The 25,945-nt window shown below is 42.3% G+C and overlaps 2 protein-coding genes across 2 annotated transcripts; both read right to left on the bottom strand.

Annotated features, from left to right (window-relative positions):
* Positions 1 to 15,627, bottom strand: snrnp200 (small nuclear ribonucleoprotein 200 (U5)). Its single transcript, XM_088994687.1, has 44 exons — positions 15,361 to 15,627; positions 15,004 to 15,167; positions 14,122 to 14,293; positions 13,834 to 14,026; positions 13,689 to 13,744; positions 13,506 to 13,604; positions 13,275 to 13,427; positions 13,097 to 13,196; positions 12,845 to 12,981; positions 12,661 to 12,738; positions 11,875 to 12,048; positions 11,650 to 11,787; positions 11,383 to 11,538; positions 11,120 to 11,290; positions 10,838 to 11,031; positions 10,616 to 10,739; positions 10,043 to 10,192; positions 9,695 to 9,937; positions 9,424 to 9,612; positions 9,137 to 9,334; positions 8,912 to 9,064; positions 8,755 to 8,835; positions 8,498 to 8,581; positions 8,270 to 8,376; positions 8,067 to 8,185; positions 7,838 to 7,992; positions 7,564 to 7,753; positions 7,294 to 7,467; positions 7,043 to 7,203; positions 5,772 to 5,999; positions 5,498 to 5,689; positions 5,217 to 5,395; positions 4,413 to 4,564; positions 4,214 to 4,322; positions 3,098 to 3,206; positions 2,830 to 3,019; positions 2,566 to 2,730; positions 1,943 to 2,064; positions 1,720 to 1,863; positions 1,461 to 1,637; positions 1,218 to 1,378; positions 990 to 1,071; positions 565 to 657; positions 1 to 486 (listed from the first exon to the last, which is right to left on the bottom strand). Exons 1-44 carry the CDS (start codon positions 15,403 to 15,405, stop codon positions 337 to 339), a joined length of 6,411 nt encoding a protein of 2,136 aa, XP_088850813.1. The 5' UTR covers positions 15,406 to 15,627; the 3' UTR covers positions 1 to 336.
* Positions 15,628 to 18,006: 2,379 nt separating this feature from the next.
* On the bottom strand, positions 18,007 to 23,646 carry zfand5a (zinc finger, AN1-type domain 5a). The gene is made up of 6 exons (XM_088994686.1): positions 23,414 to 23,646; positions 20,724 to 20,885; positions 20,194 to 20,296; positions 20,028 to 20,113; positions 19,444 to 19,572; positions 18,007 to 19,364 (listed from the first exon to the last, which is right to left on the bottom strand). Exons 2-6 carry the CDS (start codon positions 20,881 to 20,883, stop codon positions 19,216 to 19,218), a joined length of 627 nt encoding a protein of 208 aa, XP_088850812.1. The 5' UTR covers positions 20,884 to 20,885; positions 23,414 to 23,646; the 3' UTR covers positions 18,007 to 19,215.
* Between the last annotated feature and the right edge of the window lie 2,299 nt (positions 23,647 to 25,945).

The raw sequence follows: 25,945 nt of genomic DNA, 5'->3' as shown, positions 1-25,945 counted from the left end.
TACAAGGCATCTTTTTATTGCAAAACTCAGCTGACTAAAAACACGATTGGTCAAAATTAACTTGAGTCATTGAATTTAACTTATTTGTGGCAAGACAAACTTGAATGCTGTGCTGACAACACCAAAGTGCCTGTAGGTAATATGAAATCTGAATGATTGTGTGTGTTCTGAAAAGAAAAAAATATTCCTTTCTTCTAGATGAGTGTAGATCATAATAAAGCTGACCTTAACACATACCCAACAGTTTTAAAAGAAGAATCGGAGTTGAGGGCAAATAAACACAATGTCGTATATACAGAAAAATCAGACTTCCATGGATCTGTTGTGCTGCTCAGATCAGTCAGAGTCACTGTCTGCATCACTGTCAGCCTCTTTCACATCTGTGCTGAACTTGTACTCCTGGTCGCAACCCATGTAGGCATCGCTCATGAAGTACAGCGTGTAGTTGTGAACGCCCATTGCCGGTGCAACAAAGTCCAGTTTGACCTGTCGGAAGGGATGGAGGGCTGGTTTAACATTGTGTGTGCTCATAGGCTTCGTACAGGGAGAGTGCAGCGAACGGACCTTTGCTTTCTGTTGGAGAGTCAGTCTCTTGATGGAGATGAGGCTGTTGGACTTGGGGTCTCCAATCACAACCCACCAGCCCTCCTCGCGATTCTGGGGAATTGTATTTATTTTCAGATTAGAAATACATTGCTGTAACATTAGGTAGACCTCGAAAGATGGAGACCACTGATTTGCTGTGGCGACCCCTTGAAGGCAAAATCCGAAAGGAAAAGAAGAAGAAGAAGAGGTGGACTAGCACAATGATCATTCAATTCAAAATAATTAAAAAAATAAAATAAGCCTTTATAGCTCAGATTTGACCAAATCCGTCAGGAAGCTCAACATTCCATGACGAGTCAGTACAGTTTAGACAACTAAACTCCAATTACTCATTTATTTCATGATATATTACTGTTAAATATTGAAGAACTTCAAACAAATACCTGCGGGAACATAGGTGCAATTACAGGCCCAGTGACCTCCTCCTCTCGCTCCAGTTGAACTTGAACCAGAACTGGATTTCCACTGAGGCAAAAGAAAAAACAAAATGTGCCGTTCATTGAAAAATTGCAATTATTCAGTTGATAATTTGTCATTAATACACAGTACAATTCGAAACAATAAAATCCTCAATGAAGATGAAGTTCAACGCGAAAAGTTAGAAGGCAAACCTTTTGATGTTGTCCTTTTCGGCCACCTCGTAAGACAGCTCAATGTTGGGATAGCGATTACAGAAGCGGGCCACGTCGGCCATCTGAGCATCAGAGAGCTGTAGCAAAGCACTTCTGTCTTCATCCTCCATCTCCATGATGTCAAATATGCTCTCCACACCCTAGTTCATGCAGAGCGGCTCATGACTCCAAAGCTTGTACGTGGAAGGGTGTTCAGAAAGAAAAAACAAGACGTTTGTTTACCTTGTCCACGCAGCGCTTGATGTGCTCCGATGTGAAGAACGGGAGCTGTTTGAGGTAGGAATCCTTAGACCACATGGCCTGTGTGACCATCTGGGCCAACTCCATAGCCGCCAGAGCGGGGCTCAGCCAACCGTTACTGGACAGCACATCCACGCAAGCCTGGATCAAACGCACTGCCTGGCGAGCACAACCCCCCGGGGGATGTTACTGAAGCTGTCCCACAGCACGTGAAAAGTCAAACCTGCTTCTAAATGCACACTTTGCTCAGAATCTCCTCAGTGTCGGACTGCAGCTCAGCACTCAGCTGCATCCTGGAGAGGTGCGCTTGGAGCAACAGATTGGTCTTCACATGGGGGTCGTTGAATTTGGGGTTGTTCAGTTTGTGGGGTACCTTCTGAGCCAGCTGCAGTTGACAAAATCAGACGCTTGGTGACTTTTGATACTCGTTTACATTCGCACAGGTTTTAACAAGATGCATTTACCTGTCGCAGGAGCGTATCCTCATGGTGCCTGATAGGAATGGTTTTGTACTCTGCGGCGTTGGAAATGATCTCGATTAAGCCACGGATCTTTGTCTTGGCGTTGAGGGACATGCTGAACAGCTCTACCCAACAAAACAACACTTCAGTTGGAAAGCAACAATGTATGGGTTTTTACAGAAGAAAGGCGAGTCCACATATTGACTTTCAGTATCATGTCATGTTTTGCATCATGTAAGGCACAGGTGTCAAAGTCAAGGCCCGGGGGCCAAATCCGGCCCGCCACATCATTTTATTCGGCCCGCGAAAGCAAATCAATCTTGTGAAATTCCATGATGTGTGCTAAAATCCTAACCAAAATGTCAGATTTTTGGATGTAAACAGTCATTATTCTTGACTTCAGATTTGAAAACTAGTTATTCATTAATTTATTGTGCGCTCTATACGTAATATGTGGAGGGGATTAAACATTCTAATGGCTTCCCCAAATTCATAACGGCCCTCGAGAGGAAACCATAACTACAATGTGGCCCTCGGCAAAAAATGACTTTGACACCACTGATGTAAGGCATCTACTGAAGACGTGATGAATTGATTTATTTGAATTCCAAAACGATGGCACAAACCGATGGTAGTGTAGTTGATGTAGTAGTAGGCTGCAATCATGCCCAAGTTGAGCGGCGCCACATCCATCTCATCCTCGATGCTGATGCACTTGGACTGCTCCAGGTCATGGAGTGTGTGTTCCACTAACTCCGACAGGTGATCAGACAGGTGGCGATGGGACATGCCTGACACAAGGTCAGCAACGAGTCAGTGGGTTCCAATCAAGGCTCACTCGCCTGCTTTGTTCTTCTCTATATCGACAAGACAATCACATATTCATTCACCTTGCAAGTTGTAGTAGTTGGGGTTCTGTGTCATACGACGGTACAGGAATGTCCAAGTCAAGTAGTCCACAGCGTCCTGTTTGTTCTCCACCGTTTTGGTGACAATCTCTGCATTGAAGTGGTCATGGAGACAGTGGTCCAAGTGGGACTCCACGGGCAGGGGCTCATACAAGAACTTTTTGAAAAAGTCCTAACAAAAGAGGAGAAAAAAACAAGCTTCATTGGTGTTGACCCCATTCATTTATTTAGTCCAAGAAAAAGCGCATACCTTCTTGGAGCCCTGACACATGATCACACAGCGCCCCTCATCATCAAGGATGGGTCTGTTGGCTTTGCCTACCATCTGGAGGACGTCATAGATGGGATAGTCCACGTAGCTGCAAGAATGATTGACAATTAACACAGATGACAGATTTCATCATATGCTCATCTTGTGCGTTGACCTTTTAAATACACACAGACAGTATGAAATGATTTTTTTTACAAAGTTGTTGTGTCAACAAATATCTAATACGATTACACGAGTTTCATCTAAAAGGACAACTGACGCCTCCGGACAAGTTGTGTCCATAATTTGTAAAATCGCTTCAAATGACTTCTACTAAGCGGATTTTATAAAGATTCCACCGCATATAGCTATATTTTACGTTTTAAGACTAGCGCTGAATATTGCGGAAGTCTTGTTTTTGAGTTGGTGACGAGTCCTCTGGCCGAGAAAGGACACATTGTAGTAGTCCTTTCATTCACTCAATGCATTTTGCGGTACTTTGTTTGGTCTGAAAACTTCGTGTTGATTTGTGTTGATGGTGAAATTACAAGGAAAACACATAAATAACATCCTTGTGTGTTGCACCGAGCATCTAGTTGATATTCGCTGACAAGTTTTGAAAGGCGCTTAGAAATTAAATGGATCATAAAAATTGGCAAAAAGGAATTAATCAGCCCGTTTCCACAGACTTTGTCGCCATCTTCTGTCTCTTTTTGGTGCTACATTCCCCCCGATAACTCAAAATGACAGGGAATAAATTATTTAATCGATTGCAAACATGTATGCTTTCCTCTTCAGAACTATTTGAATAATATTCATAACTGGATGGATAACAAGAAAGCATATTCTCCGAATCTGAAGCCATTGTTTTGATTATCGAGCAAGGCAAGACGTCTTGGCGTGACACCACGAACAAGGGGGCGGTACCTTCTGAAACTGGCCACTTCCGGGTTCAAATTGAAGTACATTTTAGACACTTTAAGTCATTTTTATTGGTGTTTTGCATTTGACTAAAAATATCATACTGCATGTTTTGGGTATTTTAGATGCTATAAAACGTTTTCCTGATGTCAGTTAGGAAACAAAAAAAGTGATGTCGGTTGTCCTTGAACTCACGCATGTATGATGCCATTGTAGTACTGCGTGTCCATGACGATGACAAGATGGGCGGAGATGTTGATGCCCCAGCAGAGGGAGCGAGATGACACAACTACCTGAACAGCTCCTGGAAAACAAGGTCAAAATACAAAGGAAACTTGACACATTCACAGGCAAATAAGCGGTGAAAGTACAGAGCATCGGTGGTCGTTCGTACCCGAGTTGAAGAGTTGCTCCACTATTTTCCGCTCGGTTGCAGACAGACCCTCATGGAGGTAGCCCACACCGTTGGCAAGAGTCTCCTTCAGGGTTGCATCGGTTATCTTACCCAAGAAAGGCTCAAGATCCTTCTCAGTGCAATGCAGGAACCTAAAGGATGACAATGAACCCACATTCATTGAGACCAATACTGTATAAAGACCTGCAATATGACCTGCTTGCTTTATAACTATTAAACTTATAAAGCACATGAAAAAAAGATTGCCGTCAAATGGTATATAAATACAGTACTGTAGTATAACAGTGCCCATGGTTTAGCTATGCTCCTTTAAGAGGAGGGGGCTGTGATGCATGCAAATGTGCATGCAAGTGTCTGTGCATGAGTTATGGCCAACAGCGGTCCCTGCATCCGTATGCTAATTGTGTTTAAATGCATAACGGTTCAGTAAATGACTGAAAAGTGCATTGACAACCGGGGCTCTTCTTTTCCATATGAGATTTAAGTTCAATTTCTTTTGGACAATATTGTGATGAGATGGGAGATCCTAACGGGGTGTTGTGGCATTGCCTGCTGCCATCTAGGAGTGAGGACCGAGAGGGAAAAATAAAGATGGTGTGTGTGGAAAGCCATCTACAATTGTAACTTTTAAAAACTATCGCTATAGGATATAGATTTGTATTCTAAAAGCTTCCTTGAAAGACATATTCTGCGATGAACCATAAGAGAACTTTGATTTTGTGTGGAGCGGAGAGTACTTTGCACTGTGAATGGGACTGTGTACCGATGGGAAGACAGACTGACCTCTGAGGAACAACGTCAGCTGCACAAAATGTGAGGATGTCAATGGCCGTAAGGCGAGTCTGCCTGCGGGACGGCACAAACACCACTGCTGGTTTGGAGGGCGAGTGCTTCATGATTGCGTGATACACCGGCTTGGCCATGGAGAGCAGGCGAGTCTGAGTGTGACTCACATTGAAGCCCTGAAACAGCAGAAGGGAAACTTCAGAGTGGAGTATTGAACTTCCTACTAACTGCCTGAAAGTCAAGCAGGCCCCGGACAAACGGCATAAACTTTTCCACACCTGGATGTGGAGCTCGAGGGGCACAGGCCTGACATTTGGGTGGAAGTTGAATGTGGCTGTGGTGCTGCAACCCAACCAGTGAGCAACGTCTTTGGCGTTGGACAGAGATGAGCTGAGGGCCACGATCCGTATGGGCCGCTCAATCTGAGAGGAGATGTACCTCATCCGTGAACAGATGACCTCCAGCACAGGCTGTTGAAAAACAAAAGTTTCAGAATCATGCTGAATGTTCCATAAAAAAAAAAAGTAATTTAAGTCGTGACTTTATTCTTACTCCATTTTCTCCTCCAATGAGATGTGTCTCATCCACAATAAAAAGACTGACGTTTTGGACATTCTTCCTCTGCTTCCAACGGCGAGACAAGATATCCCATTTATCCGGTGTGCTGACAATGATGTCTCCTTTTCCTAAGAGTTTCAGGTCTGTGCTTGTTTCCCCTGTCAGCAACACCACCTTCTTGTTCAGAAAGTCTTGGAACTTTTGGTGCCAGTCAACAAACACCTAACGAGGGGAAGAAGAGATGTAGGACTTGAAACAACTCTGGCCTTCAAGTTAGGTGCCTGCGCTTTGTCCTTTCGCAGTGGAGAAATTTACATTTCACAGCAGCAAAGTTATGAAAGGAATGAAAGTAGAAAAACAAAATACATGAGCTGCTGGAAAGGCAGCCACTCTCGCGGTGCCGTCTTGAAGTCAAAAGAACAAAAAAACAACAACTAATGATTGTCATATGCACAGCTTGAAAGAGATTCCAGTCATATACAGTAAAGTCTCGTTATATCGATATTCTCGGGAGTCGGAAAAAATATCGATATAACCGGACTATCGATATATCCGATCCTGCGGGCATGTAATTTTCTCCTTCAGTTCATAGAAATAGTATCGTAATAGGCAGTACTAGCGATATAACCAAAATTTCCCCATTGTGGGACGAATAAATGTATGGTATCATGGTAAGGAGAGGTATCGCCGCTCATGCCTACCGACTGCTGTCAGGCTTCTCAATAATCACATGTGGAAAAAAAAGGACTCTTGAACTGTAAATAGCACAGTCGCCTTATGTTGATGCAATACAGCTACATATATCAATATACATTTTCTTTGATAATTGCACTATGTACAGTTTTTATGAAACATTTTTGCACATTTACAGTAAACATCAGAATCAGAATCAGAATACCTTTATTCGTCCCGCAATGGGGAAATTTGCAGTCCACAGCAGCAATTGAAGAAGCATCCCAGTCTTCTGACATTTTTACTATGCTTAGAATATCTTTTTTAAATCCTTTCACCCCCCACCCCAATCCCCTTTCAAATTGCTGCTTATTAAAGGTTTTCTGATTCTGATTCTAAATGAGGCCACCAAAAATTGACAAGCTTACAAGGCGGACCGTATTTTGTAAATGAGCACACAAAACCAATGGCACACTTAACTATAGAAGCGGCTGAAATATAAACATTCTTTTGAAAAAAAAAAGTTTCCAGACATATAAACCCAAATTATTCCATAAATGACTGTCCTGTCAGACCTTCCAATGCTGTCATACCTGCTCTGCAAGTGCCTCCATGGGGGTGATGTAGACACAACGGCCTTCCGCGTTATGAAGCAACATCCTCAGAATTGCAAATTCAGCACAGATTGTCTTTCCACTGCCAGTGGGGGCTCCCACAAACACATTGTCATCACTGTTGTACACTGCATTGAACACTGAAGGAACACAGAATTAAGATCAATTCCAAATGAAAATGTTCCCTTTGGTTCAATTCAAGACGGTCCACATTGCCATGTTTATTGTACCTTGCGTTTGAATTGGGTTGAAGAATGGGAACTTGTTCTGGTAGAGGGCTTCAAAAGCAGAGTTCCTGAGAGCAGTAACAGGAAGAGGCTGCAGGTCAAGCAACTCTGTGGGTGGAGGATACTTCTCAGGGAGGATAAGGTGACGGAATGACACCGGAAGCTGGGTCTCACATGCTGAAACAACCACAAATACGGCAATTCAAAAAGTTACTGGAAAGGCGTCCTGAGATGACACAAATCGGAGTCTGTATAAAAGCAGCATTTGCTTACAGAGCCAGCGGTCAGAAACCACGCGAATGAAGTACTGTGGGGGTAGAGGCTCGAATACAGGGACAAAGAAGGTCACAAGGTGCTCATCCTGGGCATATTTGGCCTTGAGCAGGAAGTACTCATGGTGGAGGATCACTTCACTGTCGACGTCCTCCACCAGGATCCAGAAAGCCTCCGAAGAACCGTGAATCTAAAACATGCCGCATAAAAACATTTTCGGCCGAGTGTACGATGCTGCAAATCATCTGCCGTTTATGATATTGAAATTAATTACCTTGTCATCCCATTGGAAGTCAGGCGTGATGGTGAGCTCCACTTTGAGTGTGGAGCGAGTGATGGGCTGCAGATGGACGGCAAGGTCCAGTTTAGGGAACTGGTGGACATACTTGTGGATGGTCTTTCCCATTTTTGGCATTCGAATCAATTCCCCTGGGGGAGGGTGGCACAGCAATTATGAGTCTGACTGGAGATCAAGTATAGAATTTAGAAAGGGTGAAATTTACCAATTTCATTGTGATTGAGGTCATAGAGACGCTCAAAGGGGAAGTTTTTCTTCTCGATCTTCTTGATCACTTCTTCCGGCAACTTTTTAAACTGTCTCAATGGAGACATTGACTGCCACCTGGAAGAAATGACAATACATATTCGTATATAGCCTTTGCAAACCAATCAACAACAATCACTTGAGATTGTGTGAAAGATTTACATTCTCTTATCAATCATCTTGCACAGATTCATGGTTTTGTCGGAGAGTTGAGCCCAGCCTCTGTTCAGAACGATCTCGAAAATAGCTCGCATCAGCCTTCCAGCACTCTGCAAGAGTATGTCAACACACTTGTTTTGGAAAAACAATGGTTATATGAGGTCGTACTTCCTTGGACAAACATGACCAGGCAACACATGACAACCTAAATAAATGTGTAATAGAATATACCTGTGTCACATACACCATGTCTGCCATGAGGGCAAAGCCTTCCAGTTTTAATTGAGAGATGAACGCCTGAAGCAGCACATTGATCTGTGGAAAGACAAAACATTGTCAAAAGTAAAAATAATGACTATCATGATGACAAATGATAAATCAGAATTGGTTTCAAGAAAACAGATGCAGTCTGTCTTTTGGACCTCCCAAACTAGGTTTGGATTTTTTTATGGCCTGGCCTTGTTCATGTATGACTGACAGCTAGCTACCTTGGCGCTGGGCTCCTCGATGCTTTCCTTCACTGGAATCGGGACTCTCTCCAGCAGCTTCTGAAGTTCCAACTTCTCCTCCTAAAAAGACGGCATTGTAAACATCCAAGCATCAAGACAGAAAACTGTGACTGGATTTGTCCGGAGTCCATCATACCTCTCTCACAGTGATGTTCCTGAACTCCGACGATAGTGAGAAGACACGGAAAAGCTCAATCTCACTGAGGGTCGGCTTGAGTAGCTGGTTGTAGGTTTGAACAGAGTCGTGTGTGATGTAGAAATGACTGGCAATGCGGCCCAGATCGGTCACCTTTGATGAGATAAAGAGACCAATTAGAAGCAGTCTACAAAAAAAAGATCAACGAAACACAGAGGTGGATACCTGGAAACTGCCACTCCTCTTGTCGTATTTGATAAGGCTGTTTTTGTCCAGTACGCTGGCAGCTGTGTGCACTAGGTCAGTTCGGCGCCGCTCCAGGAGAGGATCTGCAGACCGGTCATCATGGGAGACGCCATACAGTGTTGGGTTGCGAAGCATGCGCACGTACAGGTAGGTGTAACCCAGCCAGTTCACTGCATCCTAAAACAAAGCACCCACATGTTCAAAACCTTCAGTGACTGTTTCAATAATAAGGTAGGCGGAGGTGTACATAATGGCAACTTACTTACCTTCACATTCTGAACATTGCCCAGCACAATCTCTGCATTAAGCATGTCAGGAAGCTTGCCCACCATTTGACTCTCGATGGGCAGCTGCTGATTGAGCAGCGACAGGTAATACTGCAGCTCTCCGTGGGATGTGATAAGGATTCCTTCTCCCTTAGTGTCGTACTGAGGACGGCCAGCTCGACCAAGCATCTGAAATAGGGTTATTTATAATCACCATTGTCATTTGCCAGTCAGAAGTGCCTTTGCTTCATTGTGTGCCCTCAACGCTGACCTGCAAAATGTCCAGGGCGCCGAGTTCAGTCCATCTGCCTTTCTCAGGACTGTACACCTGGGTACCTTTGATGATGACCGTGTGTGCTGGCAGGTTGACACCCCAAGCCAGGGTTGCCGTAGACACCAGAACCTGAATGTGCCTATCAGCGAACAGATCTTCCACCAGTGTACGATCCACTCTGGTCATTCCAGCGTGATGGATGGCAAAGCCGTAAGGTAGCAAATCCTTGAGCTCAAGATTCTATAAAGGGCAATCCAGGCAATATGAAGGCCTTCAGAATTTTGCACAAGGATTTGAAGCAGTTATTAGCTGCTATTTTTATGTTATATACTTTGGACTTGTTACCTTGCATTGTTCTGCTTCAGTGCGCAACACTTCAGTAGATGCTGAGCCCTCTCGAAGAAAAAGGCCCAGAGTATCCTTCTCCAAACACATGTCTCGAATGGCTCTGGCTGTCTTTCCGGTCTCTTTCCGAGAGTGAACAAATACAAGCACCTGGCAAAAAGAAACCAAAGTTAGATGCCGGTGAAATGTGATTCAACGTCGGTGTGCGGTCGACCGGCGCAATTAAGATCGAGCTCTGCTGCAAATACCAAAAACCTCCACCATCCGCATGGGCTTTTCAAATTGATCAGAGCAAAAACACGATATAAATATAAAATAAATAACCCAGGCTAAATTTAGCTTTTCAGTAACTTACAAAGAAGTCAAATAGTTGAGACATATCATGTCAGCGTACTTCCTTGATACCAGTAAAAGCCAGGGCATTGGCGGCATCTTAGAGTGCTACAGAACTGCTTTAAAAAAATGGTACAAAAACCACGAATTGGCGAATTTGCAACTAGATAGGATTCGTTAAAAGTGAGAATGGTCACACCAGAGTGTTTTCATCCAAATGCACAGTAATACAAAATATACCTGGTTCTTCCCAGCATGCTCCATTATCTTCTCATAAACAATTTCATTCATGATCTGGAAACGTTTAATAGCTTTCTTCTCTGTGATGCCCACATAAGTCTGCTCCAGGGGAACTGGTCGGAAACTGGATAGATAACACGACACATGTCACTATTTGCATCAGGTGATATATTTATTTGAGCAGGGGGCCTTAGCTAACCATTACACACTTGTATGGCATACCTGTTGTCAAAGTAGAAGAGGCCCTTCGCAGGATCAACACGCAGGCAGGTTGCCACATCCTCATAGTTGGGGAGTGTGGCACTGAGACCAAGCAGACGCACGTCTTCCTGGGTCAGCTCCACGTTGCGGATTGTTCTTGCCACCAGAGATTCCAACACGGGCCCACGATCATCATGAAGCAGGTGGATTTCATCCTGCATAATCAAAGCGGAGGATAATCATTCACATTTGTTCTATCAAACGTTTTCAACACAGTTGACAAAACACAGGGACACCACTTACAATGATGATGAGGCGCACTAGTTGTGTGTAGGTTCGCTCGCCACCCTTACGAGTTATGATGTCCCACTTTTCAGGTGTGCAAACAATAATTTGAGTAGCATTGATCTCTTCCTTGCACAGTTGGTGGTCTCCTGTCAGCTCAGAGACTGTAATTCCATAGCTCGCCAACCGCTGGAGGAGGAGAAGTGGTTGAACTTTTTTTTTTTGAAAGATGGTTGAAACACAATGATCCATGAATTATGTTGGAAGGTGGTAAGGCTTACCTTGCTAAAACTTCCTACCATCTCCTGTACGAGAGAGCGCATGGGTGCAATGTAGATTATTTTAAAGTCATCCACATTTATGGTTCCATCCATGTTTATATGTTTTCCTATTTCCCTAAGCATTGCCATCAGAGCAACATTTGTCTTACCAGCTCCCTGTACACACACAAACAGATCCAAATGAATTTCTAGAGAGAGCAGTAGTGAAAGAATGTCTAGATTGGAGAATCCAATGCATCCCTTCAATTGTGCACTAATTCAACGTACCGTTGGTGCACACACAAGCAGGTTCTCATCTGTCTCCATGGCAGATTTAAACAGCTTGCTCTGGATACGGTTCAGGTTTTTGAAACCTTCAAATCCAGCCTGTGCATATTTGGGCAGTTTCTCAATTGAAACAAGCACCTAATGAACCAACAATGAGAAAGAAAATGAGGGCAAGAATCCAACTCTTCCAGTGTTTAACATGGGGCACAGCAGGCAAAACCAAACCTCATCATCAGCGAAGGGCTTAGGTTTGAGTGCAGGCACATGCACTTCTTCATAACCTTTCCTTTGTTTACGGAAAGAACCATCTGGCAGCTGGCACCGCTTGTTGGCCATGAAATGGCTTCCCTGGGTGAAGGTTAAGTCTTCAAGGTCCAACAGTTGTCGAGGGGCAACCGCCTGTCGGACAAGGACAACTATCATAAACACATTTCCAAATTGTACATGTTAGGAGTGAGGGATACACGCAAAATTTAAAATCTCCATAGTGGTACCAAATATTTGATAACTTTTCAACAACTACTATTGCCATGAGTTCAATGAAAAGAATGTTGCTAAAATGATGTGGACAGAACAGCTTCTTAATAAGAACTTATCCACAGTCAACATCTGAAATGTAAATGTCAATATGAATAACTTAAATATTTATATCAATATGATAAATATATCGCTCAGCCCTAGTACAGAAGACCAGTTTAAGTAGTATTAAGTAGTAGTATGTAATTTTGCAATAGATATTTTTTAGGTAAATGTGACGCCTTGGACAGTATTTGTCAACATAATATGTTAAGTCAATGTATTGTACAACTACAGTAAAGTCTCGTTATATCGATATTCAAGGGAGTCCGAAAAAATATTGATATAACCGGGACTATCGATATATCCGACCCTGTTTGCATGTAATTTTCTCCGTGCGTGCATAGAAATAGTATCGATATAACCGGGACTATCGATATATCCGATATCGATATAACAAGACTTTACTGTATATTGACACTGCTGCATATTTACCTCTCCATGGCCTGTGTCCATAGCTTCCATGTCATCCACGCGTGACTTCCTTACCCTCTCCCTGCGAGATCTCTCCTCCTAAAAGAATGTAATAATAATAATAATAATACAAACCCAACAAAATATGTCAAAATATATAAATCAAGAATAATTGCAGACTAATAAATCCAGAGCTACACCTTACCCGAATAATATCCTCCTTCTCTGTCTCTTGCAGTTGGTAAAGAATCTTTGACAGTTCCTGATCAGACTCCATCTTTCCAGTGATTCGTTCCTTTTCTGCCTCACTCTGAGCACTTGCCAGCATTGTACAATACTGAACTGTGTGTAGAAAAAAAGCATGCAAACTAAATTTGGACTCACGAATGTTAATTATGCCATTATGCACATAGTTCCATGCCAGAATAACAAAAAGACTAGAGCAAAAAGCACTTACTCATGCGCCGATGTTGGCGAAGGATTTTGATGAAGTCAAAGGTGTTAAAGCCAAGAAGCAATACAAGCTGGTTTTCACACTCCCTGTCATCACTGGCAGTCTGGAGAAAAGAGACAAAAACGGAGTTTGTAAAAATAACAACACACGGAGATGTCAAAGCACAAGAGGTTTAACAGACCTTGAGGATTTCTAGGACCTCATCAGCTTTCTTCTGAGAGACGATAGCATCATCATAAAAGCGACTCAACTGCCGTTGGAGCCAAAAGGCGTCAATGTCTCGAGGGTGGAGATCCTTTTTCTTCACGGTCATGACATCGCCTGTGACGCCAAGCTAAATGGGACGAGGAGAGTCATGCGTACACAGTCAGGCTGAATTCATCTCACCTATTTAAGCAGATTGTTAACTTACATTGGCAGAAAGAGCACAGCCGACATCAGCTTCCTCTCCTTCACTGTCTTCATCTGAGTGCTCATCACGCACTTCTCCATACTTGTCTTCATCACCCTCCTGAAGAGAAATACAGTAAAACATCATAACTACTTGCATGCACAACTGAGGTTTTCCTGAAATTCTCTCACAAGATTAACCTACCTCCTCATCAGATCCAAATTGGACATTAACACCATATGTTTCATCTATGTTGTCATCTATACAAATAGTGAAAATTTGTTAAGAAAATGCGTAATCAACATAGTTCAGCCAGATCAAAACAACCAGTCGCTTCTTTCGAACATACCCATATTCTGCAAATCTTTGTCACCCCCATAGTCAGTGATTTTCTTGCCCAGGTTGACCAGCACGTGGTAGCGTGTGTCATCGGCAGGTCCAAGAAGCTGCTCGACCTCACGTCGCCTCTCCCTATCCCTCATTTTATCATTTTTTAGCACTGCCAAGACTTCATCTGCTGCACCACACAGAATATCACGCGGCTGTTGGGAGACAATAGTCAAGTTTATTCCGAAATTATTATTGGACATTTATTTCGAAACAAAAGTTCAGATATCAAAAAGTTGCATTTCCACACCTGATCTCCCAAAGCAGCGTGGATGAAGCTGAGTAAAACTTCATAAGTCTCTCTGGTTTCTTTTGTTTTGGGTTTGTATACAATTCCCACCATTTCGTCAATGCCCTCTGACAAAAGAGTAAAGCCCTTCATTTTGTTGATATCATGTCTGTCCTCATCTCTTTTCCGTCTCCTGCGTGAACAATCAAAAAAATGAGTTGACCAAACAAGAGATCTGAATAATATTTTAAATGTATAAAACAAATTAAAGAACTCACAATACATCTATCTGAGAGTTTCTAATAATTACAGAAAGTTTTAAGGAAAGAAAAAAAAATATTTGGAGTCTTTGGTTACATTTCGAGATCATTCAGTGAAAATTGTGCAATTTGAGATGACCTATTTTCATATCTCCATTTTCTTTGTGTTATAATTGATTGTATGAGAATGTGAAATCGCTGTCTGTCATTAAGGAACATGTTGAGCTGATACACGTTGAATACGTTTTAAAACCTCGAAACCGAGTATCTTAGTGTCACTGAACTAAAGCAAAAATGTGTGCGTGTCTGTCTGTATATATATACATACACGCACACACACACAATTGATGCGTACCGTGAAGAAAATTGATGTATGTATATATATATATATATATATATATATATATATATATATATATATATATATATGCGATTGGCTGGCAACCAATTCAGGGTATCCCCGCCTCGTGCCCGACGACAGCTGATATATATATATATATATATATATATATATATATATATATATATATATATATATAAATTACACATCTATCAAAAGCTGACAATGCACGTGGGAAACTATGGTGTGCAAGACTCAATCTGATATACATAAATATAAGAAATGTATCATGACAGTACTAACTTGTCGCGTCTCTCTTCCAGTTTTTGAGGTTTTGTTCTCTGAGCTTTGTCTCCCATCTTGGTTCCCTCCAGCTTCCCCACCAGAGACAGCACCTCTCCCGTAGGTTCATCTCTCCGTGTACGGTCGATCAGAGAGCGATCAGCTTGTAAGACCAAGTTCGAATTCTGTGGTTCAAAATATATACAATGAATTGGTCCAAGTGAGGCTAACCGCTAATGGGAATGCTAACATAAAATGTCACATATAAGAACCAATATACTCAGTCAGCATAGTTAATATCTCATTCAAACAAGTTAAACAAATATGACAGCCCACGTATAATTCAATCACCTAGGGATGCAGCAAAAATATACTCACCGCCTTGTATTCATACTGCAGGCTACGAGCGGTAACATCCGCCATTGTGCCACTTTGTTAGCTTTCAGTGTAGTTTTAAAAATAACGTGATACGGGCTCAAATTTACTACACCACTCGTTACACACTCTTCTTGCAAGTGGGTGTGGGACTCATCGGTGTAGAAACTTCGACGTGGATCATGAAAAATTTCTCGTAAAAATGATGCCCCTTCAGCCAAATCCACGCTCCTGTTACGTTGCGAGACGGCGCTAACACAGGCGTCCGACGATTTCCAGACTATTTTTTTAGTTTCCGGTGTCAGAGGTCACAACTGCTGGTGCGGCGAACACAGACAAACTATACCGCCCTCTAATGGCATTACATGCATTGCAGTTACGTGTGACCGGGCGCAACGTAACGTTTTCATAAATACATTATTATTATTTTTTTCATTACAGCCACGAGTCTCTCCAAAGAAGATGCCAACGCTGGTAAAAATAAACCAGCGTTATAATGTTTTTGTTGAATTCTGCGCATGCTCTTAAAAAGGCTTCACAATTTCCGGGTATCACATGATCAGCTCGTTTCGCAGGTGATATCAATCAGTGAAATTTCCCCAATCATGTCTTTGCCTCATACACACATTTACACACGTTCACTCAACACCCCTGATAGTTCCATCCATCCATCCACCCATGATAAGATCCGCTTTATCCTCATTAGGTTCGCAGGGGTGCTGGAGCCTATCATTGGGACATGCTGAATCGGTTACAAGCCATTCACAAGGCACATAGAAAAGAACATCTCATCACACTCACATCTTGGGACGATTTGGAATGTTCAATTACCCTGTCATGCATGTTTTTGAATGTGGGAGGAAACCACAGGACCCAGAGAAAACCCATGCAGGCCTGGGGAGAACATGATGGCTGGAACCGGGATTGAACACGTGACCTCTGCACTGTGACGTTGGCCATGGTGACAAGAGCAAACCGCTAATGGTCTCTTAAATTGTTGTTTGGTTTTATTTATTTGGGTTTGTTTGTTTGTTTGTTTGTTTGTTTGTTTGTTTGTTTGTTTGTTTACTTAATAACAGGGAGCAGGCTGGTGCTGTTGGCATCAACTAGACCAAATATTCTGGTTCATGCTGGTCCTCCTGTCCAGCTCTGAAGCTCCAACAGATAGGATGCAGATTATACATGCACAGCCATTCTCAGAGCTCTCCAAAGGGGTTTGTTTTGAATCATGGGTTCTGGCTGTGTCACTGAAGGGCATCCACAAAGATGTCATGTGACTTGAACACATGTGATTCTTTTTTGTTCATAAATTTGCAAAAAAAAAGGGTGACACAAGCGAAATACTGTACGTAGTTTGTTTGTAGTGGCAAGTAACTGTTAACAAAGTGTTTCTTCCACACTTTCGCTGTGCTGAATCTTCTTCGTAACTCTCTCACATGCAAAACACAGGGTCTGCCAACATGGTGCTTTGAGGCACCAAGTGGCTCCCAAGGACTTCTTCGCTTGCAGGCCTATTCTAAAAATATCTCACTGGTGTGATTTCCTAGAAATCATTAACATTATTAAGGTTATCACAAATATGAACATAAGTATTAATAATCACAGAACTAAAAGCGCCAAAAGTTATCTAGTTAGCCCAAAAGTGGGTATCAAACTGATCATCCCTTGCATTAATTAGCACCCATGAAGTAGCTCAGTTTCCAAAAGATTGGTGACCCCGACTCTAATCAACACCTTGATCCAAGCTGTTATCTAACATGTTGTCCAAATCTTCTATTGTCCCCGCCCGGTGTCCAAACAATGTGATCTCTGCTATTCTCTGTGATAAGAACGCCACATGAGCACGCCTCAGCTGTCTGAGCAGCTGTTGCGGTGACGCCATCTGTGAACTCACTCCCAACAGGAGTGTGAAAGAACATATTGTTTTTGAAGAATACACACTACGTTCATACAGTATGACCTTCATCCATTAAGAATGCAACACTACCACTTCCTGTGTGACACCGTCACGGCTTGAATGACTCTTGTCGGTGTCATTCGATGTGTTGTCACAGCTCCATGATAACACAACGTTTAAGCAACCGGTATAGCTGAGATGAGGTATTATAGTGTACACAGAAGGTGCAACTCTATTGTTTTCCTGGCAACTCCTCCCCTACTTTGCTGAGTCATCCTTGGTGATGTCATTTTATTCACAACCGCATGTTTCTGGCCTGAATGAGAAAACTGATTGGAACTTTATCTTTATATGCTTGAATACAGTAAAGGCATTGCATGACTGTGCTCTGCACAGTGAAACACAATCTAATACCATATACCAAAGCATACACAAAACAATTGTTAATGTCTCTCTGTACAGTTTTATTTACAAGATACTATTGTGTGGTAATGCTGGACAGCAGGATTATATGCAATACATAAATATCAACAGATTGTTGTTTTTTTTTTTTTCATTTTTTTGTACAAATTTGCATATAACTAAGATTCAGAAAGGGGGGGGATCAAAATAGATATACAATGTATAGTTGTCTTAAATGAAACACACTGGGAACATGAGCCACTCGTACATACAGTCAGGTAGCCATGAAAATGCACATAGACGTGCGCGCGCACACACTCACCGACACACCCACACACGCTACATATAATTGTGGTAGTCTAGTAATTTTATTTCATGTATATCTAGCTCTGGCATGCTCCTGTAGTTTTCTGTAAACATGTGCTGATAAACCTAGTTTCTGCGCGAACGCTGTGCTCACATGGATGTTCTGTTAGCACACTTAAAATGAATAAAAACCAAAGACAAAATCATAGTTCACATATTCTAACAGCACAAATGCATTGAATACATGTGCCAACATCAGAACAATATCAATATGTGAGAGGATGCATGGGGCCAGGGGGAAAAAATAAACAATTGTCTCAGCAAATAAAAATGCCTGCAAACCGACACAATTGACACCATATTTTCTAGAAACACTTCTGTAGACAAATAGAACTTTAGGCTTAAATTATTTTCTTTGTAGACAAAAGTGATCTGTGAGGCATCCACCCTTCCTTCCGGCCTGTCACTCATGTACAAGCCCGTTTCACCCTGAATGTCTGCTGCTGGGGATTGAATTCAGTAAAGTGGAATGGGTATTTGTCCCTGCACTACAACTCCACAACGAAACAAGACCGAGCCTCATCACAATCAAACCTGACAGTCAATATAAAAAGCTGATCTGAGGGGTCACTTAGGCGAAAGAGAAGTGCCCTGCTCCTCTGTCGACGTCACAGCGGAATAGCACACACAGTTAGAGAGAAAAGAAAGCTAACAGAGCAGCTGTGAGGTAGGTCAATTTGGGGGAAGGCAAAGGACAAACTAACAGAACTCCTTGCGCGACATTTTGGGGATCCACTCCTCCTGCAGGGTCTCAATTCTTGATGTGGTTTTGGATGCATGACAAGTAGTGAGCAAGAAGTTTGGCACACTGTACGCCTGGATAGGTTGAGAGGAGCGCAGCTTGTCTCCAACATTTACTCTGGGATGCTCTTTCTAGAACAGCTTGTTTGACATTTACTCTGGGCTGCTCTTTCTAAGACAATATGTAATCCTGGGAAGAAAAAGTCACACCACAGAAAGGAAGAAATGATAAAACTAACAAAATGGATGAAACAAAAGGGAAGCAAAATGATCATTCATGCATCTCCCTAAGACAGGATTTTCTTTTCATGTCTTCTTGAGGTTTTCATTTTGTAAATTGAGTCCTTGCCATCCTCACTTGGCCACAAATGCCAGTGTTCAATTCCAAAGGTGAAACACTCTAGTCTTTTTCAAAAAAGTGTTATCTTCATCATTGCCACTTGCACCATGATCTATATTCTCTGGATCTTGTCAGCCACCACCACAGGGTTCTCCTTACGAATCTTGGCGGCCGCCTCGGCTTTGTAGTCATAGGGACAGTTGTGCTTGTCAGAGTACCGGTGGATACCGCAGAAAAGGTTTCCACAGCGACAGTCAAATCCTGGAAGCAAGGGAAGTTGACAACGGTTGAGAAAAATAATGACAGAAAGACCACTTTAAACCCCGTTCCCACCACGCACCTGTAAGGCCCACTCTCTTGCGGCACATGTAGCACCTGTTCTTCTTCGGCTTGGAAGAGTCATCCTTGCTGTCGTCGCTGCTCGAAGAATTTGTGGGAGTTGAGCTCGAGGCAGCAGGCTGGTTTACAACTGTGATAAAAAATATATATTTTTTAAAGGACAAACGTTCTAATCTAAGTTGCAAATCCAGCAGAATTGGGACACTTCTTTGATGTGATACCAGCACAGTAAATTACACCGAAAACCTGAATGCACTTGAATCCTTCATCTATTGAACACCATTTTCCTTGTCATCACTCCATGTTAGCCAGACAGTAATTCGTGTAAGCTTTACCTTGAAATTACTCCTTTCTACTCTGTTGAGTGGGCTTCTGCTAGACAGTAATCCAAAAAATTCTTCTGGTGTGGACTTATTTTTAAACTGGTCTAATTTTAGACAGTGTTGCTTTCTTAGATGCAGAAAGAACCCCCCACCCCCGGTTAGTGGGTGGAATGTAACATGGCCTCACAGAAGCCGGCGCGTGAGCTGTCACCTGCCAGAGCACCAAATGTCTGTTCAAATATGTGGGCGGTTGCGTGTATACCAGGTTCTAGGGATTCAGGCTTGTCCTCTGTCGAGATGCTCATCTCCGTCATTTGTTGAGTCACAGGAAGAGATCCTTGAATAGTTCTGTAGGTGTGTGGGGAAAAGGGGAACATGAGGAAAAAGCTATCCAGTCAGACAGTAAGAGAAAATCACTTTGTACCGACCTAGACATGTCTGGCGAGGAGGCAGGGCGGGCATCAACCTTGGCTAAACTAGCTTCTAGTCTCTGGATTGCAGACACCTCTGAGGTAGGACTAGAAGTGGAACCTACATGAGCACACATTTCATAACGTTAGACAGCACTCACGGCATAACATGATCATTGAACTCATTAGAACGTTAAGTCAGATGCTAATAAGATCTGTTTCATGCCCTTTTCTCCACTTAAAATTATAGAAGTAGTCTATTGTTAATATTTTCATGGTTGACCTTATAAGTGAATGTAACCTTAAATAATGCCATTAAGGAAAACAGCTGTCTTTCATTACGCTGAGTGGAAAACCAGAGTGGGAGGCTAGTAGGGTGTGCTGGAAATACACACTTGCCTGAAGGACAGTCATGAATGAATTTCAAAACAATTCCTTTTGCTCCTTTAGAGACCTGAACTTTAGCTACTTGGAGCACTAGGGTTACATCGTTTAGCTAAAATTGGAACAGAGTACACCTTTTCATATTTTGTTGTGGTTTAACATACCCATAGGGCTAAGGGGGCTCATCCGGTCGCTGTTCTGTTGTCTCGTCAGGTGTTCCTTGTAGCATACAGAGCACATTCCATTGGTTCTTGGGTTGCCATAGAAACCACAGCCTGTGGCACATAGCATGGGCACCGGACTCTGGTTTGTCTCTTGGGCCATTGCTGATAAGGTGAGAATGACACAGTGTGAATACATCATTTTGAAAACCAGATACATCAGATGAATGTGGAAAGAAACATTGTTAAACCTTAACCACCCTCCCTTCAGTGAGTGTGCCAACAGTTACAAGTACTCTCAACGGAGTTGATGCTCCATTTGTCATTAAGGAAACCTCACCCCTTATGATCCATCACCGTGGTGACACCATTTTACTTTTATCCATTTCATAGAACATTGTGTCAATACGGTTCTTTAATAATTTAATTTGTACTGCATAATCACTTGACTCATCACCATGTGCTAATTACAATAATTGCACACCCTTATTAGACAAACATTGCCGTTTCACTCTCAGCAAAAATAATCATGGAAATTCCAGCCTCTTCAATTCTTTGTTGAGACTTAGTTACCAAATAAGGCCTTTCAAAACTTCCTCACTTAGACGCAAACACCGCACCACCTTACACACATATCCAGTAAACATTCATGTTCTCCTGGCAAACCATGTCGTTCAGTGACACTGATGTGTCATGACTGACACATGACTGCAGTGATGAAATACAAAGGGAGATTGTGGAATGGCAAACTAAACAATTCAAACTGTCCCTGATAAATGAACAAGAGAAAGGAAGGCTTAGCCTAGAAGGTGTTCGGTTCTGATCTAATCAACTAATACAGAACAAAAATCACCCAGTGCTGCAAAAAGTATCACATCCTTCTAATTTACCTTTGATACAGTTCCATTACATAACAGGCAATTGGCTTGTCAATATTTTGGTCACAAACTGCGTTGGGACAGTTTTATGTTACTAAGGGGCTGGCAGAATAGTATTAGAATGTCACACAACAACAAATATATTCCGGATTTCAACAATATAATTTCTTAAAATACAGCCTCCTACTCCTTTCCTTGTGCATGCTATGCACGGAAAGGGTTTCCTCGGAAACCCCCACAGGTGACCTTCCCTGCCTCCGCGTCACGTGTTCGTCTGCTGACTGAAGAAAATTCTTCCCTCATAAACTCGGTAAGGTAGAGGCGCTTTTACCCAGGGCCAAATCCTCCAGACTAAAAAATAGAATTACTTTAATCAATAAGAAGTACCTTAGAATTTGAGAATTGCCTCTGGATTAATTAAGTATAAAACTAACCTTAGTCAACATGACTGGACACGTATAAGCTATGCACTTATGGTAACAAAGGATAGGATTTCTCAATCACACATACTGGCCAGGCATTTTTGGAAAAGACGTGATGACATGTTAAACTATGACCGTTTTGAGACAGAAAGGTGCACAATATGACCGTTCAACTAAGCTTGGAGTTTTTGCTAGATTCACTGATATATTGACAATTTAAATATGTTTTCTGATAAGGTACACTAGTTTTAACAAAAGCGTTGGCGAACAAATGCCTTTTCTCAACACACATAAAAGACCGAATTCTAGTGATTCGTATTTACACAGTCCTGGGTTGGTCTTCCTCTCATATTAACTATCGAGAGTATCAGCAGGAAGCTGAGCTCATATTTCGGGCCCTGCTAAAAACTACCGAGTAACATTGGACAGATCAGAACGAAAGAAATGTTTTGTTACAAACACCTGATTATTCTATATTTTGAGAAAGAATTGTAATAGAAACCGTGAGCGACAGGAAGCGAGAAGATATGATGTTTAGTCAAACAGTGTGTCTAGACAGTGTGCTCTCAGTTGCCTTTGTTTCTTCCTTTGTCTGCATTTTCATTGTTTCCTGTTTGGACATTGAGAGCAGCTACCATTTCTCATACGATTTCAGCCAATTAATATATCCATAAAAGTAATTACTTAGACCCACCAAAATAGCTCGAAGGCAACATCGACGACACATCGAATTACCCAAAAGCAGAAACTACTTTAACCACTTGGTAACGCCGTACATAGCTTTTTAGCCCATTACTCGAGTGCTTCGCCTCATTTGTCTGGATTAGCTTGTTTATTCGGCGTATAAATGTTCAACTTGTCAACAGTAATGATCTGGTTTTGGTTCCCCCATCCCCCCAGCTTGGCCGATGTAGAACCACAAGAGACAGTAACAAGCACAGCCATATCTCCCCCCATGTTTTTCCTCAAACCAGACCGATCACGTTCAGAGGCTGCTAACGCGGATGCATAGTGTTCACGATTTTACTGGCAAACACTTACAACGCGTGAAGAGAGTAAATACTTTCGCTCGGTTTTCCTCCTCAGTAACGCGCGCGCGCGCACACACACACACACACACACACACACACACACACACACACACACACACACACACACACACACACACACACACACACACACACACACACACACACACACACACACACACACACACACACACACACGCGACCACCACGCACACTCCACTTGACCTTTCAATCCATCGTTAAAGGTCGCGATAACCAATCGTTCCTTGATGATCACAACGATATTCTTTTATTTAACCACGCCCAGCAAAAACTCACAACAGCTCTTTTCAAGGAGTAAGCAATTCTGAGTCCAAGGAAATCACCTGATGAAATTCGATGAATGTCACGCCAGGCGTCAGGGGGAAACCAACGGTTTGTGGGGGAAATAGGCGACTTGTCGGTTCCTGTTGGGCGTCCTTTTCGTGCCTTTTCTTGTGGTGATTGTCCGTTTCTAGGGTGGTCCGATTAGTTAAGTTATCCCTTCCTCGGCCTCGTCACGGCCACCCTTTCAGTCTCTGGTGATCTCCTGCTCTTTCTGAGTGCATGTTTGTTTCCTTCTTTAGTAAGAGGAGTGGCGGATGGTGTCACGGGTGAAACAACGTGTCGCTATTGGCTGCTCGCGCAGCCCAAGATTACAGTTCCGCCAAGCGCAAGCGCACAACGCGTCGAGCCTTTATTACACGTCCTATCGTCATCAACCTACTAGGACAACAACCTTTTTATTGAGTAACCTGTCGAGATTGTACATTCTGGTGCTGTGTTCATAAAACCGAATTGAAGATACAAGAGTGGTCATTTTTTCACAGCAGTTTATCATCTGTTGAACTAAAAGGGTTACTTTCACACATAAATACACCCAAAGCCTCGACAATATGAGAAAAAAAATCGTGTTAGTTTTTAAGAGTTAAAAATGTGTCCGTGAGAGTCAAACACATCTGGGCTACTCATTGTTTTTTTCAGTATTTAATGCCAGAAACATTCCAAATGAATTAATGTTTATGTTAGCAGAGAAATGTGATCACTGTCAATTGAATGTGAAAGAATGTCTTAGAATATCTTGTTTATTATCTCCCCCCCCCCCCCCCCACTTAAAATTTGCTATTCTAGAGTTGAAAGGAATATCAAGTTCAAACATTCTTTGAAGAGTTGAAGTGAAAAAAAGTGAGATGAAAGGGTTCATTAAAATACATCGATACTAGATTACGGTGGTCTATTTCATGTCACTGGTCAAGTTATTCAAATGCGATAAAATAATTACATTTTCGAAAATGTCAAACCTTTCTTGGACTTACAGTAGTAGTCTGTTTGTCAAATCCAACTGCCATTTGACAGCGTATGGAGGGAAACATGAAAAAACAACAAATCATGCGTGTTCCCTTCATGAAGCTTCACTTCTTTTCCTTTTGGCTTTTCCCTTCAAGGGATCGCCACAGCGAATCAGTGTCCTCCATCTTCAGAGGTTCGATTCACATGGTTGTTTAGGCCAAGCTTTTACGTCGGATGCCCTTCCTGACACAGGCCTCTGTATTTATCCGGGCTTGGGACCAGCACAAGAAGACACTGGCTTATGTCTCCTTGAGGCTCCAGAACAAGCAACTCTATGAACTTAATAAAGATGAAGATGCTCATTAAAAGGCTCCCAAACACAAAATGGGCATCGGCACAGCAGTATTCAAAAAGCAAAACTATACTCACCATTTGATGACAATGCTCTAATCTTGATGAAACAAATAGTAATTGAGTCAAATATAGTACAGTCATTGAATGATTTAAACTTTTTTTAAACATGGGGAAAAGGTGTAAAGCAAATCAACATTTTTTGCATAGACAAAAAAAAAATACAATATAAGAACCAAAACTCCAAGTTATTTAAGAAAATGTGCCAGTTCACTTCAAGATTCCTTTTCAAAGTCTTGCCAAGTTTCGGGGACACAAAAACATGTTCCTTCCATTCACTTGCAGTCTGTCAGTTGGCCCTGCAGGTCTGACAAGCCTCAACATACTCCTTCAGTCATTCACACATAAGGCATCCTCTGGCACAGCCTTGTAAAAAAAACAAACACTGTTTGGTTGGTGTGTATGTCACTGCATGAGCGTGTGTGTGTGTGTGTGTGTGTGTGTGTGTGTGTGTGTGTGTGTGTGTGTGTGTGTGTGTGTGTGTGTGTGTGTGTGTGTGTGTGTGTGGCTTCATGCAGAACATGCTGTCTAAAACTAGATTCGTGGAACTCAGTCTGTCTCAGTCTGGAAGGATATCGATACTGACATTGGAGAATTGAAAATAGGTACAAGGGACCTGCTAATCGTCATCACAATTTCAGCGAAAGCATCCCCCAATGTTTATTGTGAAATCTTCCCACAAACTGACACAACATATCAAGGCTATTGGCAGCTATGGGTGCTTTAAAACCATTTCCTAGTGTCTGAATGGCAACTTTACTGTAGCTTATTTGAAATACAGTATTGATAGTGTTGACACACTTCCATTATGAAATATGTGATCTCTACAAATCGACAAGCTGCAGTGGCTCTTTGGCAAAGTTGATACTGTAGTTGTAAACAATTTAGCATGTTCATTGTCCTTCTTTTATGGCTAACTTGCGGAATATCTGTGTAAGAGGCTCAGGGCCGCTTTTAAGATTTCATCATTGCTTCGTATGATGGCTAAGTTCATCAACAATCAAGTTAAAGCTGTTGATGTCAACTTCTTCTGAAATGTACTTTGTTCGTGACAGCATCATGGAGTTACTCCATTTTCATTTATTTTGATATGCATATACAGTATAGAGCAGGCATGGGCAAACTACGGCCCGCGGGCCACATACGGCCCGTTAGGCTTTTCAATCCGGCCCGCCGAA

Source organism: Hippocampus bargibanti, linkage group LG04 (genome assembly GCF_051943395.1).
Source record: "Hippocampus bargibanti isolate YZ-2025 linkage group LG04, ASM5194339v1, whole genome shotgun sequence".
NCBI lineage: Eukaryota > Metazoa > Chordata > Actinopteri > Syngnathiformes > Syngnathidae > Hippocampus > Hippocampus bargibanti.
The sequence above is the reverse complement of the archived record's forward strand: the minus strand, read 5'-3'. Positions and strand labels throughout refer to the sequence as shown.

Bases quoted from the DNA above. Each gene is read 5' to 3' on its own strand.
- snrnp200 (XM_088994687.1), bottom strand. From the start codon at position 15,405: ATGGCGGATGTTACCGCTCGTAGCCTGCAGTATGAATACAAGGCG. The intron at 13,605-13,688 runs GTAGGTTAATCT...ATTTCTCTTCAG, and splicing joins AATTTGGATCTGATGAGGAG to GAGGGTGATGAAGACAAGTA. The intron at 11,539-11,649 runs GTACGTTGAATT...GTGTGTGTACAG, and splicing joins TGCTTGTGTGTGCACCAACG to GGAGCTGGTAAGACAAATGT.
- zfand5a (XM_088994686.1), bottom strand. From the start codon at position 20,883: ATGGCCCAAGAGACAAACCAGAGTCCGGTGCCCATGCTATGTGCCACA. The intron at 20,114-20,193 runs GTCGGTACAAAG...ACACACCTACAG, and splicing joins TCCTCGCCAGACATGTCTAG to AACTATTCAAGGATCTCTTC. The intron at 19,365-19,443 runs GTGCGTGGTGGG...CCTTGCTTCCAG, and splicing joins CAAGAGAGTGGGCCTTACAG to GATTTGACTGTCGCTGTGGA.